Raw genomic sequence first — 13378 nt, forward strand, 5'->3', positions numbered from 1 at the left:
TACAGTAGATGATGCTCCTTGGAGCTGCCATAAGCTACTGCACACTGAGCCACTGGAAACAAGTCTCTGCTGAGCTTTTACATTTTCTAAAAGCTTTATTATGTTCTATGAATGTTTAGATGGGCATGTGTAGCTTCAATGTGTCAGTTATTCAACAGGGAATAACAAAAAATGTGAGAACTAGTGGTATATTTACAGTATGTACATAGTATATTAATGTGCATTTGTTCACAGCCAGAGGTACTTACTTAATTCAATTGTAATTCAATAAATGTATTTAAGTTATTTAATGTTTTCTCTCTATAGCTCAGTTGTAGTTAGTTTTTTTATATTTAACCCCTGAGCATTTCAAGAAGCTTCTCAGAGTGACAGATAAACTCAACAAACTGGTCAGCATTCATGAATATCCTGAAATATATTCTGCACACTGACACAGGTGGGAAAACTCATATTGTGTGTGGGATGACATTAAGAGCAAACAATTTAAATTACACAGATGTCCACGTTTTTCTAGAAATTATGAGAATATTTTACATGGACACTACTCGATCAAAAAGCATTAATTTTGCTTAACAACAATGATCAAGTTCTTGGCATCATAGTACTTCTAATTTTAACTTTAACTTTACAGACACACACACACATTTCCCTGAGCAATATGAACTAAACAATCAGCCTCATTACACAATTTTGCCCTCAGTTCAGTTGATAGTAGAAGCAATAGGAGTTTCATTATCCATTTCATTATAGTGTTTGATTTTTAAGGTGAGATCGGTTTAATGTCATTGTGTTTTTCAGTCGTGTCTAGCTCTGGCCAGTGTCACCACAGTATACCACCCTGCTCTCCAGTCGCGAACGCTCAGCTTCAAACACCAGCAAATGGCTCAGCAGCGTCTCCTTAGGACCCGCACGGATCAGGGATGGATCGTTTTTCTGCACACACACACACACACACACACACACACACACAGCTAATCAACCATCACAGTCAGTGTTTCCAAGTCCTATACATGAAATTAGTATTGGTACCTTATCCACAGGTACAACAATGTAAATACAGGGAATATTCTTAATCTGTTCTTAATCTGGCCAAACAACTGCAAGTACAGGTCAACTGTCAATATAAGGCAAAGATTCAAATAAATCAACGCTGTTCAACAACTAATTTAGTTTATTCTGGAGTTGGCCAAGGGGAAAATAAAACAGGAAACTATACATTGACAAAATAAAATTAAAGTATTTATAAGCACTTACTGCCACAGCAGAAACAAAGGCATCCATCAGGTGGTAGTCTGCTCCTCCATGTCCACTCATGCCAAACTGCCTGGGGGCGTCATTGCGTGCCGTGTGCTTTGTGGATCTTTGGGTCAGAAAGTCAAACACGCGTACCTCATGGCTGTCACATGACAGCTCCCCCTGTGAAGACACAGTTCATTATATAGGCTGTATTTAACTGAAGCATCCATCTCAGAAGCAGAGTTAGAGCAAGGCAACATACAGTATATCACAATAGGATTTTGTTTGATCAAACCATGATACAGTAGGAACACTACTATTTGATTTTTTCACCCCTTTCTGTCGACAACGTATAAACACTTTCTTTTTTTTTTAGGTAGAATTACTTGGCTGTATATTTTTCCTGCTGGCTTCCTTTCTTGGTAGCATTTCTTTTATCTTCAGTTTTAGCATTTCTTTCCCTTTCCTTTTTTGCAATGCACATTCCTTCCACTTCCTACCTTGCTGCCATAGATGGTTGTTTTTCGCTTGCATAGCTCCTCTGTGAACGCCACCATGGAAAAGGCTGCCGTCAGACCCCCTTCAAACTCCATGTTAACAACCTAGGCCAACAGAACAGATAAACAGGACGAGACATTAGGGAATTAGCAGCAGTCTGAAAATATCAGCTGAAATGATGAAGTTTTATTTAAGCAGCAATGAAGCTTAATGGGTTACAGAGGAATAGCACAGTATGTTGCGCCATGGAGATTAAGAGCCATGTCTTAACGTGTGTTGCAGTGTTTTCTGACCTGGTTACTGCAGACATCATTGTCACACTCGTAGACACAGCGGCCATATGGTCCAGTCCTCAGGACCTCAGTTACTGACTCGATGTCTGGGAACGAGCTCGGACATATGACTGATACAGGCCAGCCAGTGTGACCCTAGCGCACATGCATACACACATACATACATACATACATACATACATACATACATACATACATACATACAGTAAATATAAAATCATTTACAGCAAGTAAAGTATTATGTTCGCAGATGGTAAAGTATAATAGATAATTGGTTGAAATGTTAACCTGTTTCACTCTATCCAGGTAGATTTTGCATGCCGAGTATGGACAGTTTTTTTCTACTGAACAATCCAGGCAGCGATTTCCAGCACCTGTTGGCTGACATAACGAGCAAAGTCACATTTCATTTCATATTCATGTTTAGTATAGACATTTCTGTTTTCAATAATGCAGAGAACTGTCATGGATATAATACATCTTAATGATACAAACACACAACTTTGCAAAGTTGAAAGGGATTTAAGTGTTGTAATATTATCTGCTGTCACAAAAATAGTTTTTTCTGCAGTGGCTACTGGTTACCTCTGCCAAGGTGGTTATATTTTTGGTCTGTTTGTTTGTCAGCAGGATTATGGCAAAAATTCCTGGCCCGATTTTCAAGAAATGTGGTGGAAGGGTGTTGCATGGGCCAAGGAAGAACTCATTACATTTTGAAATGGATCCGAGTCACGGGGAGGATACACAAATTGTTTTTCACTTTCGTTAACATTGCGAGTGTCCTTCTAGTTTCCGTTACGATAGTGATTAGGCTATGAAGAGACCACAGACCTTGTTTTCTTTTCCGAAGTGGCTGACAGATCCAAATGATGACACTTTCACACACCTGTCAAGTAATAACAGGAAAGTTAATGATTACTCTTAGGAAAAACAGAACTACCTCACAGAAAACAACCTTGTCCACCTGAAAACACAGAGACTGTGGTCTGACAAAAGCGTTAACTGCATCTTACTTTTGAACCTCAGATAAGCTTGGAGTTGACATAGACTGTATAATATTAATGGACAGAGCATGTGTGACGTCACCCATTGGTTTGTGGAAATCTGCTATGAGTCGTCGAGTTTGCCGTTACGGGCGCAGCCATCCTGGTTGCAGATGTGACGATTTTAGACGAGAGGGAGGAGTGAGGGGGGAGCCCTTACACTCTACGTTACGTTACACACTTTCACTGGCAATCACATCATAAAACACCCCCTGCTTTATCGCCGATTTTAAAATCAACGAGACCATAATTCAAAAAATGAACATCATTCTGTGTTGCAGAAGACTTAAAACTAGCGATTGAGACCATAAACTCATTATGCAAATGTTTACTGAGAAAATCAAGTGAGAAGTGGGTCACTTTCTTGACTTCTACAAAAACCGACCTCCTTTTGCAACCGCACGTGTCGCCCCCTGCTGGAATTCAGATAGAATGCAGGTTTAAGGCACTACTGCATTTGCAGTACTTCGCCGAACCGGATGCTTTGTCCATTAATATTATACAGTCTATGGGCGTTGATCATTGCCGGTTGCCTGATGGTTTACCTGCGCTCTCCAGCCCAGTGATGTATTAGGTCGACGTCATGGCACGATTTAGCCAAAAGAGAAAAAGAGCTCTCTGCTTCATTCCTCCAGTTCCCCCGAACAAATGAGTGAGCAAAGTGGTAAAACCCAACCTGGAACAAGAGGTTGACAAGTCTAATCTGTAACAGGTATGCCTTAATTTAAAAATAAATTAAAAAAAAAACGTGCTAAAAGCAGAAATACTTTTACTGTTTAATTAATGGGTTTAATGAAGAGCCCTGAGGATGTTTGTCTTTATTTCTATTCTATTCAAATTCGTACCGGCTCAAAGTGCTGAATGTGCATCACATCACCTATGACTCCAGCATCTATCAGCTCCTAGAAGGAAAAACAAATCAAGGTAAAACCCAAATTTGGATTTTGTGATTTTCTTCACCGCTTGCCTCAGTGTGAGAAATAGTTTATGTTCTGTAATTGAAACAACCAAAATATGCTGCACCCTACTTCACTACAGCTTATTAAAACTCAAATTACAGGTTTCTTTTTTTAAGGTACAACATTTTACATGTGTCAAAACTGTGACCTGTGCCTGGTGAAGAAAACTGTTTTCACAGAAAGTGTGACAGAAAATGTTCACCTTTATCTTGTGGATGACGGGATCATACCGAAGAACATGACCCACTGATAGCATCACGCCACTCTGAGTGCAAGCCTCCACAATCGCCATGCAGTCTTCAACAGTTGTCTAGAGTCATGTGAACACATTGGCGTGCAAGGCAGGCATGAGTGTCACACAAATGCAATCATAGAAAGGAAAAGCGAGAGAAAATGTTTTCATATTTCAGATACTAACACAAAATTGTTTCTTTTCTGAAGTTTGCAATGTACTTGAAAGAAATATACTGTAATCTGAAATGAAAGGATTTTTTTTTTAATCAAAATACAGAATAACAAACTAACAAGAAACAAATTACTGTAAAAAATCAATATGTAGGATCATTAACACCCGAATGAAGATTAAAGTTATGCTCTATGTTAAGATGGTTTATGTTTATTTACTAAACACTCACTGCCATTGGTTTCTCCAGCAGAATGTGGTATCCCTTCTTTGCAAAGGCCACCGCAGGTTCCTACGGAACACAAACTAGTTTAAAACTTCTTTTTTTTAAAAGAGTTCCACATATATATAGAATATGTATATTTACCTTATGAAGGCGGTCTGGAGTACAAATTAGCACTGCATTTGCAAACCTCTCTCTTTCAACTATACTGTGCCAGTCTAGTTTGAAAAAAAAAGAGCATTCAATCATTTAGTACAAGACAGATATAAACAATGCACTGCATTTTTTTTCTTTGTTTCATATGTTTTCATCTACTATTTTGTGTTGTTGTTTAAGTGCTTACCTTCAAATATGTTTTCATCTACAATTTTGTGTTGTTGTTGAAGTTTAGTGCGAGCAAATTTCCTTGGATCAGCTACTCCAACAACCTGAAATGGTGAAGTTGAGTTAATGAACTGGACGTAACGAGTGCTCTGTTAAACATTACAACTTAATACCTGGGCAGTGGTGGAAAAAAAAGCTATTTAGAAATACAGCAGGAAAAAATAAGGGTAAAAGTCCTGCATTTTTTTTTTTTTTTTAAACCATTATGATCAAAATGAACCTATCTTGTTACAGAAAACATGGATTTGAGGATCTACTTGTACCGTGACATAAACCTTTCTATTATACTTTACATGTTTCTATCTTGTCAATGATCTCATAATTTGGTTCACAGAGATTTTATCATTAGCAATTCAGTCAAATAAGAACACAATCCACAACTACTTATCGCCTCCTTGTTGACAATTAAGACCAGGCTGCAGGGCAACCTCTCCTGACCTTAACGCGATCAGGGTGGACAGATGCATACTGGGAGTAGATCTCCCCTCGACTGCCAGCTCCCACCACGATGACACGGACAGGAGAAGTCATTCTGGCACCCTGTAAACTTGAACACAAACCAAAGCTTGTAGACGCACCTGCACAATGCCTAAGGTAATAAACACCTGTCAATCATCAGTCAGAGGTTGATACAGTCTACAGTGCCTGTCAGGGACATACCATAGGCCTACTTGGGTTATTATTCACTAGGCTACGTTTAGTTAATTAGCCATCATTTGAAGATGGGCTACATTAACAATTTAAACACATCTGTATCTTTCAAAAAGCGGTAACTAACATATTATAGGAAAGTAGATAGTTACCGGTAGCTCATTAAAAACATTGTTTCTGGTAATGAATATTGATCAGTTTATGACATGGCTGTTTGGCTCAGTACCTGTTTTGTCCCATACAATGACTGTATATATTACTTGTACAGTCTATATGGTTCCATACAGCTGTCAAAACCTTCTGTCTGTCTTCCGCGTTGGTCTAATTTAGTCATGAGACTACATCCAGTGTAGTCCAGTGAGCGTTTGGTTGACTCTACAGCAGCAGCAGGGGAGGTTTACTTCTTCGAACAAAAAGCCAACCGCAAAGCACTCACAAAGTGGCGTAACGCCCCCTACAGTGTGCAATGTGCACGAGGCCCTTCACTGTCCCTCGTAAACTGTTGTTTCCTTGTTTGAAAATCGAAACATGTTACGGGAATAATACACCCCAGTATAGAACTCACACACCTGGAGATTATCAGTCATCCATATAGGGAACTGGAAGTACTTTGCGCGGCTGGAGTTGTTGTTTAAAGAATCTTCCCCTTAGCCTACATATTATACAGTCTATGGTTGCGTCGATGTCACATTTGTCACAGCAGTCATATATGGCCTAGTCGTCAGTCAGTAATGTAATTAACGCGTGGTGGTGCGATCATAGATATAAAAATATATATTAGCCAGACTCTGAAACAATCTGATCTTCGCTATCCAAAAAAGAATGCTCCGTTCAAAGAGGGTCTTTTGTCATTTAGTTAACAAGGCAGGCCAACCCAATGAATCACCATACAAAACCATATAAACATTCATAGAAATAAAATGGACGTTGTTACGATGTTATTGCAAATTTCCGACAGCACCCGAAGGCAACATTTTAGCTACATCTTCAGTGTTATTCTTTTTCTTATGTAGGCCTATTTTGTCTCATGTTTAATAATAACAGAGGTGTTAAACAAATTTAGGTTCACTTATCACAATGACCAGTTAGCCGATAATGTGTAAATGGGTTTATGTAACGCTACAAATCTCTATTACCTGTGAGCTATAACGTTTCCTAGATGGCTGATGACATAACTAAATCAAAGTCTATAGGCCTAGACTTTATAGATAATGCAAAAAAAAATGACAAAGGAAGTTACTTTTTATTTTTTATTTGTATTGAACATTGAAGAACTTACATAAGCATTCAATGTCTTGTAGATGATGTACATTCAATCAAATACACACAACAATATAATATTCAGCCTTGAAGAAGACAAGGAAACAGATAAATAAAAATAAGTAATAACCAAAATAAAAAGGACTAGGGGGGGCTTTATGTACAAATTAAATGAACTATCTGAAAAATAAACTCAATAATAAAAACACCAAGACATTAACATCTTCAAAAGAAGAAGCAAAGACATTATGTTCCAAACTTGAGACCAAGTTCAGAACAACAATACATTAGAAAAATCTAAACTTATCCTTTTTGCAATCCTGCTGGACTGCATATTTCTCATTGAATAGAAAAAAAGTAATTTATAAACCAATTATATGAGGGTTAACTATTTCTCAATTTGCTACCGTGAAGATGATATTTACCCAAAAGTAGAACAATATTTAGGATGTCAGAACCAGATGTATTTAAATTATCCACATAAAGGAGAATGTGAGAGATATCAAATGTTGGAATGTTATTAATCTTCAGTAATAACCAATTTCTTATATCACACCAAAATCTTTGGGACAAAGGACATCAAAACCATTGTGTTCTAAGGTTTCTTCATTCTCACCACAGAATGTACAAGGGTCCACTTCAAATTTAAACCTTTTATTAAAGGTGCAATATGTAATACTGACAGCTAGTGTTAGTGCAGTACAAATTCAAAATACTGGAGAGTCGTCGCCCCCGCAGCTGTTGGATTCATTTTTATTAATTATCTTATTATTAGTTTTTTTTTACTTTTGGGTGTAATGGGCCACTAGATAAGAAGTAGATACTAGATAAGATTAGAATGTGCTTTATCTTTAACAGATAAGGTTATTAACTCTGGGACCTGTATATGTACCCCTCTGTAGCAAGTTAGACTTGAACGCTCTCCAAACGACTTACATGTTTTTAGAGGGTCTTCGGGAATCTTCGGCCACTTTCGTCAGATCCGAACCACACGAACAGCATGGGTCACATGACGCGATTATATATCATGCAGTCTGCAGCGCAGCGTGAGCTGAGGTTAGCTTTCTGCTGCCAGGTAGCTACAAATGTTTCTGATGCTAGCTAGCGCCTGATTCTGTGATTTTAAACATCCTCAAAGTTACAAAAATAGCTGTACTTCATAACACAGTGTTTTGTAGAGAACTAGTCTTAGAGCTATTTCGCACGGGATCGTGCTTTTGGGCATATTTGGACATTTTTTTCTGTGCTAGCTAGCCAAGGTTAGCGCGTTAGCTAACGTTAACATGAATATTGACAACGTTAATCAGTCTGTCACAACTGGAGTGTCATCATCGACGTCTTCAACTTCAAGTAATTGTATCGCAAACGATAATGCAACAACCAACGTCAGCAGCATCCCTTCGGTCACGAGTAATGGTAACGTTATGTGACTTTTACTAATGTTATTGTGCATGTTGTGGTGCTCAACACTTCGTTCAACATAGAATAACTAGTTTATTTCTACTGAAGATGGATGATTGTTTTGCCTGTCACAATATATATGCAAGTACGTCATGCATTTGTCATGCATCATCATGCGTGGACTTGGATTTGTTTGCAACACTAAACTGCAAACAGGGTTTGGACTTTCTTTAGGCAATACAGTACTGCTAAACAACATACTAGAAGTACAAACTGTAACATCTCATTGTTTGTGAAATGCACAAGATAGGTACACTTTTGTTTCTTTAATTCAAAGTAAATACATACAAAACCCTTGTATTACAGCTTCAGCCTCAGCGGCCATGGTGACGCCATCAGCAGACTCGTCTGTCTCCAACGGTGTCTATGTTCCTGGTGGCATCACCAATGGAGATGTAAAGCCTGCCCTCTCCACCATGCCACTGGCAGATTTTCTTATGCAGCTGGAAGAGTACACTCCCACAGTAAGTACAGTTTTGTCAGTCAGTTTACTATAAGCTGCGTTCACAGATAGACACGTTATCAGAAAGACAACAAATTAAACCATAGCACACATCCTCCACACCACCCTATCTCACATGGAAAAGTAAGGAAGCTATGTGAGATTGCTGTTGATTGACTAAAGTTCAGCGTCGAATACCATAGTTCTCTCCAGACTCGTCACTAAACTCAAGGACCTGGGATTAAACACCTCACGTGGTGTGCTTGGCTAACTCACCTGGTAGAGCGTGCGCCCATGTACAGAGGCTCAGTCTTTGCCGCAGCAGCCACAGGTTTTGTTCCGACCTATCTTTGCTGCATGTCATTCCCCCTCTCTATCCCCTTTCATGTCTAAGCTGTTCTAAAATGCCAAAAAATAAATAATCTTAAGGGACCGTTCGGTATTTATGGAATGGACCACCGGAGGAATATAGGGGAGGGTCATGTCTTTTTATTCTTTGTTGATGGGAGGGTCATCCAAATTCTTTTTGTCTAGGGGAGAGGGTCACCCAACGTTTGTACTCATGAAAACAGCAACATTTCAAAGTGGCTTGTTTGGTGCATATTCATCCATGTAGCTCCATGTAGCTCTCTCAGTCTCGGCCCCTATCGCTAGCAGATGGGTCCCTCCTTGTTTAGTCAGCCAGACAATTTGAGCCATGGACAATATATAAAATGGACCAACAGATCCCATTGCTCTGGACGGAGACCAGTGAAGGATATTAGAAACACTTTTCCGTTGAGCGTTACTACGCAGCCTCCAACTGAAAGACACGATGTAAATATGACGTGAGCAACCTGTCTGAAAGTTGTAAGTCTTCAAGAAATCTCAATCATTCCCAATCTTGCAGAGACGGAGAGCGTAGGTATATGTTAGGAGATAACATGGACACAGGCTAATTATTGCTAACTAAAATGCTAGTTAACATTAGTAATTAAACTTAAACAGCTAATGTAAGTCAAAACTGCCTGCGAGCTTCTCCTGTACTATACGGTAATTCCTCTACTATGCAAAAGTAAGTCGCGTGGTTATGAAACAATCGTTAGCCTGTTTTTACAAAAATGTCTGCTATGGAGCCATAACGTGAGATACAAGGTAATGGAGCCTTTTTATACATTGTCGTGTTTTTTTAGAAATAAACAATGGACAAATAGTCTTTAAACGCTTCAGAAGTTATTCGCTGTCAAAGTGACGTCAAAATGAATGGCAGTCAATGGAATGCTAACGGGAGGTGATGGCTTGTTAGCATCAAAATGGCGCCATAGGAAGTACGGGTTGTTTGACAGACCCTTACCCCCTTGATTTGAACTGTAGCTTTAGAGACCGTGGGATTTCCCAAACTGAATAAATCCCGCCCGCACATGTAAACACAAAACTGCTTTGCTAGCTCCATCGTGTTGTAACTAAGAAAAGAAAACTAATAATTGTATTCATTAGCATGATTGCCGTACTGTTTAGTTCAAAAACATCCAAAACACTGTACGAAAACATAGCGGACTAGACGCAAGCTTCTATTTTGAAAAGTCGAAGCTTGCGGACAGCACCAAGCTAGGAGTGCATGAGACGGGAGGTCTCCAGGCTGCAGCCATACTTGACTCAAATATCCTTTCGGTCCCGGTGATTAATTTGTGAAATTGTGCAAACGAAAGCCTTTTCAAGGCATTTGGGAAGGAAGGAGTGGTAGTATGCAAGCTCCCAAATTGACGCTTGTCTGAGAAATGGAGTTTTGGATAATGTTCAGCTTTGGCAGCTTTACCTATATGCTAAAATATACAATGACTGAGGAAGCCTAGTGACGAGTCCATAGCAACCAGTGTTGAATGTCTTATTACCCAGTGTGCTTTGTTGAATGGTCTCAATGTTTTATTATTTTATTTCATGTGAATACTAGTGTACTAGAGGAGTAACTTAGTATTTGAAGTAATGCAGTACTGCAGGAAGTGTGCTTTTAGTTTCCATGCTTATTGTGTTTCCACCACAATGTTAGTGAGTAAATCTACTGAAATGGCCACCACACCATAACAGAGGAGTGGGATGTGTCAGATGAGAATGCAGAGGTTAAGTCACATAAGTCATGGCTGTAAAAAAAACAATGGGCATCTGTACATCTTTGCCAAGTGCAAACCAGTACAGAAGGCATCAATAAATTGTTGGGGAGGGTCATCCCTTTTTTCAATATTATTTTGGAGGGTCATCCAAAATTTATTTCTGGTGAAGGGAGGGTCAGGTCTATTTTGACTAAAGGTCCCAAAACTCCTCTGGTGGCCCCTGAAATATATAACGAACAGTCCCTTTATAATAATAATAATAATAATAAACACCTCACTGTGGAAAGCAGGTGGTGATTGTTGGGGTATACACCACTTCCACTCTCATCTTTAACACTGGAGCACCCCCGTGCAGTGTTTTGAGTCCCTTGCTGTACTCCCTGGACACACACGACTGTGTAGCCACTTTCGAAAATATATCAAAAATATTTATATATAAAATATTGAGATGTGCACAGTATGTCTGTTTTTGGCTTAAAAGCAAGGAACTCAATCCCATTGATGCAAAAATCCTGTGAATCTAATATTGCCATAAAGCAGCACTGCTGAATAATTTGCCTTGGTGCAAACAGTTCATTTGGATGATCATCACTGAATGACAGATATACTATAATCATTTTTACTTTATGTCTAATTCTTTATTTTTTTTTATTTTTTTACAAATAAGTGTCAGTAGTGCAGTAAAAGTAGGCTATGTGAATCTTGACCAGAAGTTGAAGTCTGCTAATTTTTTTTCTTAAGATTCCCGATGCAGTGACTGGCTATTACCTCAACCGGGCTGGCTTTGAGGCTTCTGATCCAAGAATGTAAGTGCAACAATGACTGACTATGAAGTATAGGCAAGCTTCAGTGTGAGTGTGTCTGCCTGATACTGATGATTGCGTGAATGTAAAAGAAACCCGTTCATCATTCTATTTAGCTTTTTAAATTTTATATATATATATATATATATATATATATATATATATATATATATATATATATATACAGACTATGTTAAAAACTACAACAATGATTTCCTTTTTCATTTCTTTAGAATTCGTCTGATTTCCCTTGCTTCTCAGAAGTTTATCTCAGACATTGCCAATGATGCGCTGCAGTACTGTAAAATGAAGGGCACTGCCTCAGGAAGCTCAAGGAGTAAGACAAAGGTAAGTGTTTCTCTCATTTTTAACATGTGCTTTAAATGTAATACTTCCAAACAATATTTGACAGTTTTTAATGAAATTGAGTTGCTAATACATGCTTTTATCTCACTAAGTATGTATTATTGTAATTTTCTTTTTACCTGCCTAAATAAATCTTCTTTACACCGTTTACAATCTGTGCTTAAAATAAATACATTTTGCTTGCTTGCTGTATGTGAGGGGGAGAAAAGGGGTGTTGTTAGAAGATGGTGACAGATGTAGTTTGTATGTGCTCTGATCATGTTGTTCTAGATAGTTAATGGTTTTGTGTGTTTTTCTTCTTCTTTATATATAGGATAAGAAGTACACTCTGACAATGGAGGACCTGACTCCTGCCCTCACTGAATATGGCGTCAATGTGAAGAAACCATATTACTTTACATAGACATTTCTTTCTTTAAGGCTTTTTGCTTTTGCTAGTTTTATCTCTCTGCTGACCCATTTGTCTAACACCTTTTTGTTGCTAATTGTTTTTGTTTTTTTTATCACGGTGCTTTAGTACAGCTTTGACAAATCTTTCTAGTCACTTTGTCATTTGTTTTGTTTTCGTGGAGCCACCTTTGATTTATGTTAAATTGTATAATTACGTTTTATTGTGAAAATAAAACCCTTTCCAAACCTTGATGTCTGTGAGATCCATGTTAAATCTGTCCAACAAGTGAAAGTGCTATTCTTTGACATTCTGCAGACTTAAGACTTGTTTAAAAATCTTAATGTGCAAAAGTAAAATGCAGCTTTTTAAATTTACTCCATAAACATTGGTTACTTATTTGAAAGGATCATTTGGGGCGCCTGGGTAGAACACCTGGTAGAGCGGGCGCCCATATGCAGAGTCTCAGTCCTTGACACAGCGGCTTAGGGTTCAAGTCTGACCTGTGGCCATTTGCTGCATGTCTTCCCCCCTCTCTCCCCCCTTTCCTGTCTACAGCTGTCCTGTCTATTAAAGGCTAAAATGCCCAAAACATTATCTAAAAAAAAAAAAAAAAAAAAGGATAATTTGAAAGGTTATTTTAAGATTAACATTTTTTTAATTGCTATAGAGAGAGCATTCTGTTAAACCAGATTACTATTATTAATTGTGCAGATTAACTGTCCTGTCAACAGGAGTAAACGTTTTTGAATGGGATTTATGGACAGATGTAGGTATTCTACTGTTGAATTCTACTACTAATTGAATATCCCCAAGAGGGAATAATGAAGTTCTTCTGCAATAAAGTACTGGCTCTATACCGTAAGTGTTATAGCACAAGT

At 38.3% G+C, this 13378-nt stretch overlaps 2 protein-coding genes across 3 annotated transcripts; one reads left to right on the plus strand and one right to left on the minus strand.

Annotated features, from left to right (window-relative positions):
- Positions 1-390: 390 nt before the first annotated feature.
- LOC144520712 (putative oxidoreductase YteT) lies at positions 391-6109 on the minus strand. Of its 2 annotated transcripts, none has more exons than XM_078254652.1 (14): positions 5917-6109; positions 5478-5579; positions 4999-5083; positions 4800-4873; positions 4665-4724; positions 4232-4339; positions 3916-3972; positions 3616-3746; positions 2859-2913; positions 2316-2408; positions 2028-2162; positions 1737-1838; positions 1255-1416; positions 391-933 (listed from the first exon to the last, which is right to left on the minus strand). In XM_078254652.1, exons 2-14 carry the CDS (start codon positions 5568-5570, stop codon positions 805-807), a joined length of 1284 nt encoding a protein of 427 aa, XP_078110778.1. In that variant the 5' UTR covers positions 5571-5579; positions 5917-6109; the 3' UTR covers positions 391-804. The 2 variants fall into 2 exon arrangements, with proteins under 2 accessions (XP_078110778.1, XP_078110776.1); XM_078254650.1 differs by having other exon boundaries at positions 5478-5586.
- Positions 6110-7963: 1854 nt separating this feature from the next.
- Positions 7964-12749, plus strand: taf10 (TAF10 RNA polymerase II, TATA box binding protein (TBP)-associated factor). Its single transcript, XM_078254653.1, has 5 exons — positions 7964-8366; positions 8718-8875; positions 11682-11746; positions 11977-12091; positions 12423-12749. Exons 1-5 carry the CDS (start codon positions 8234-8236, stop codon positions 12510-12512), a joined length of 561 nt encoding a protein of 186 aa, XP_078110779.1. The 5' UTR covers positions 7964-8233; the 3' UTR covers positions 12513-12749.
- The last annotated feature ends 629 nt before the right edge of the window (positions 12750-13378 follow it).

The sequence above is a fragment of the Sander vitreus genome, chromosome 7 (genome assembly GCF_031162955.1).
Source record: "Sander vitreus isolate 19-12246 chromosome 7, sanVit1, whole genome shotgun sequence".
In the NCBI taxonomy this organism is placed as follows: Eukaryota; Metazoa; Chordata; class Actinopteri; order Perciformes; family Percidae; genus Sander; species Sander vitreus.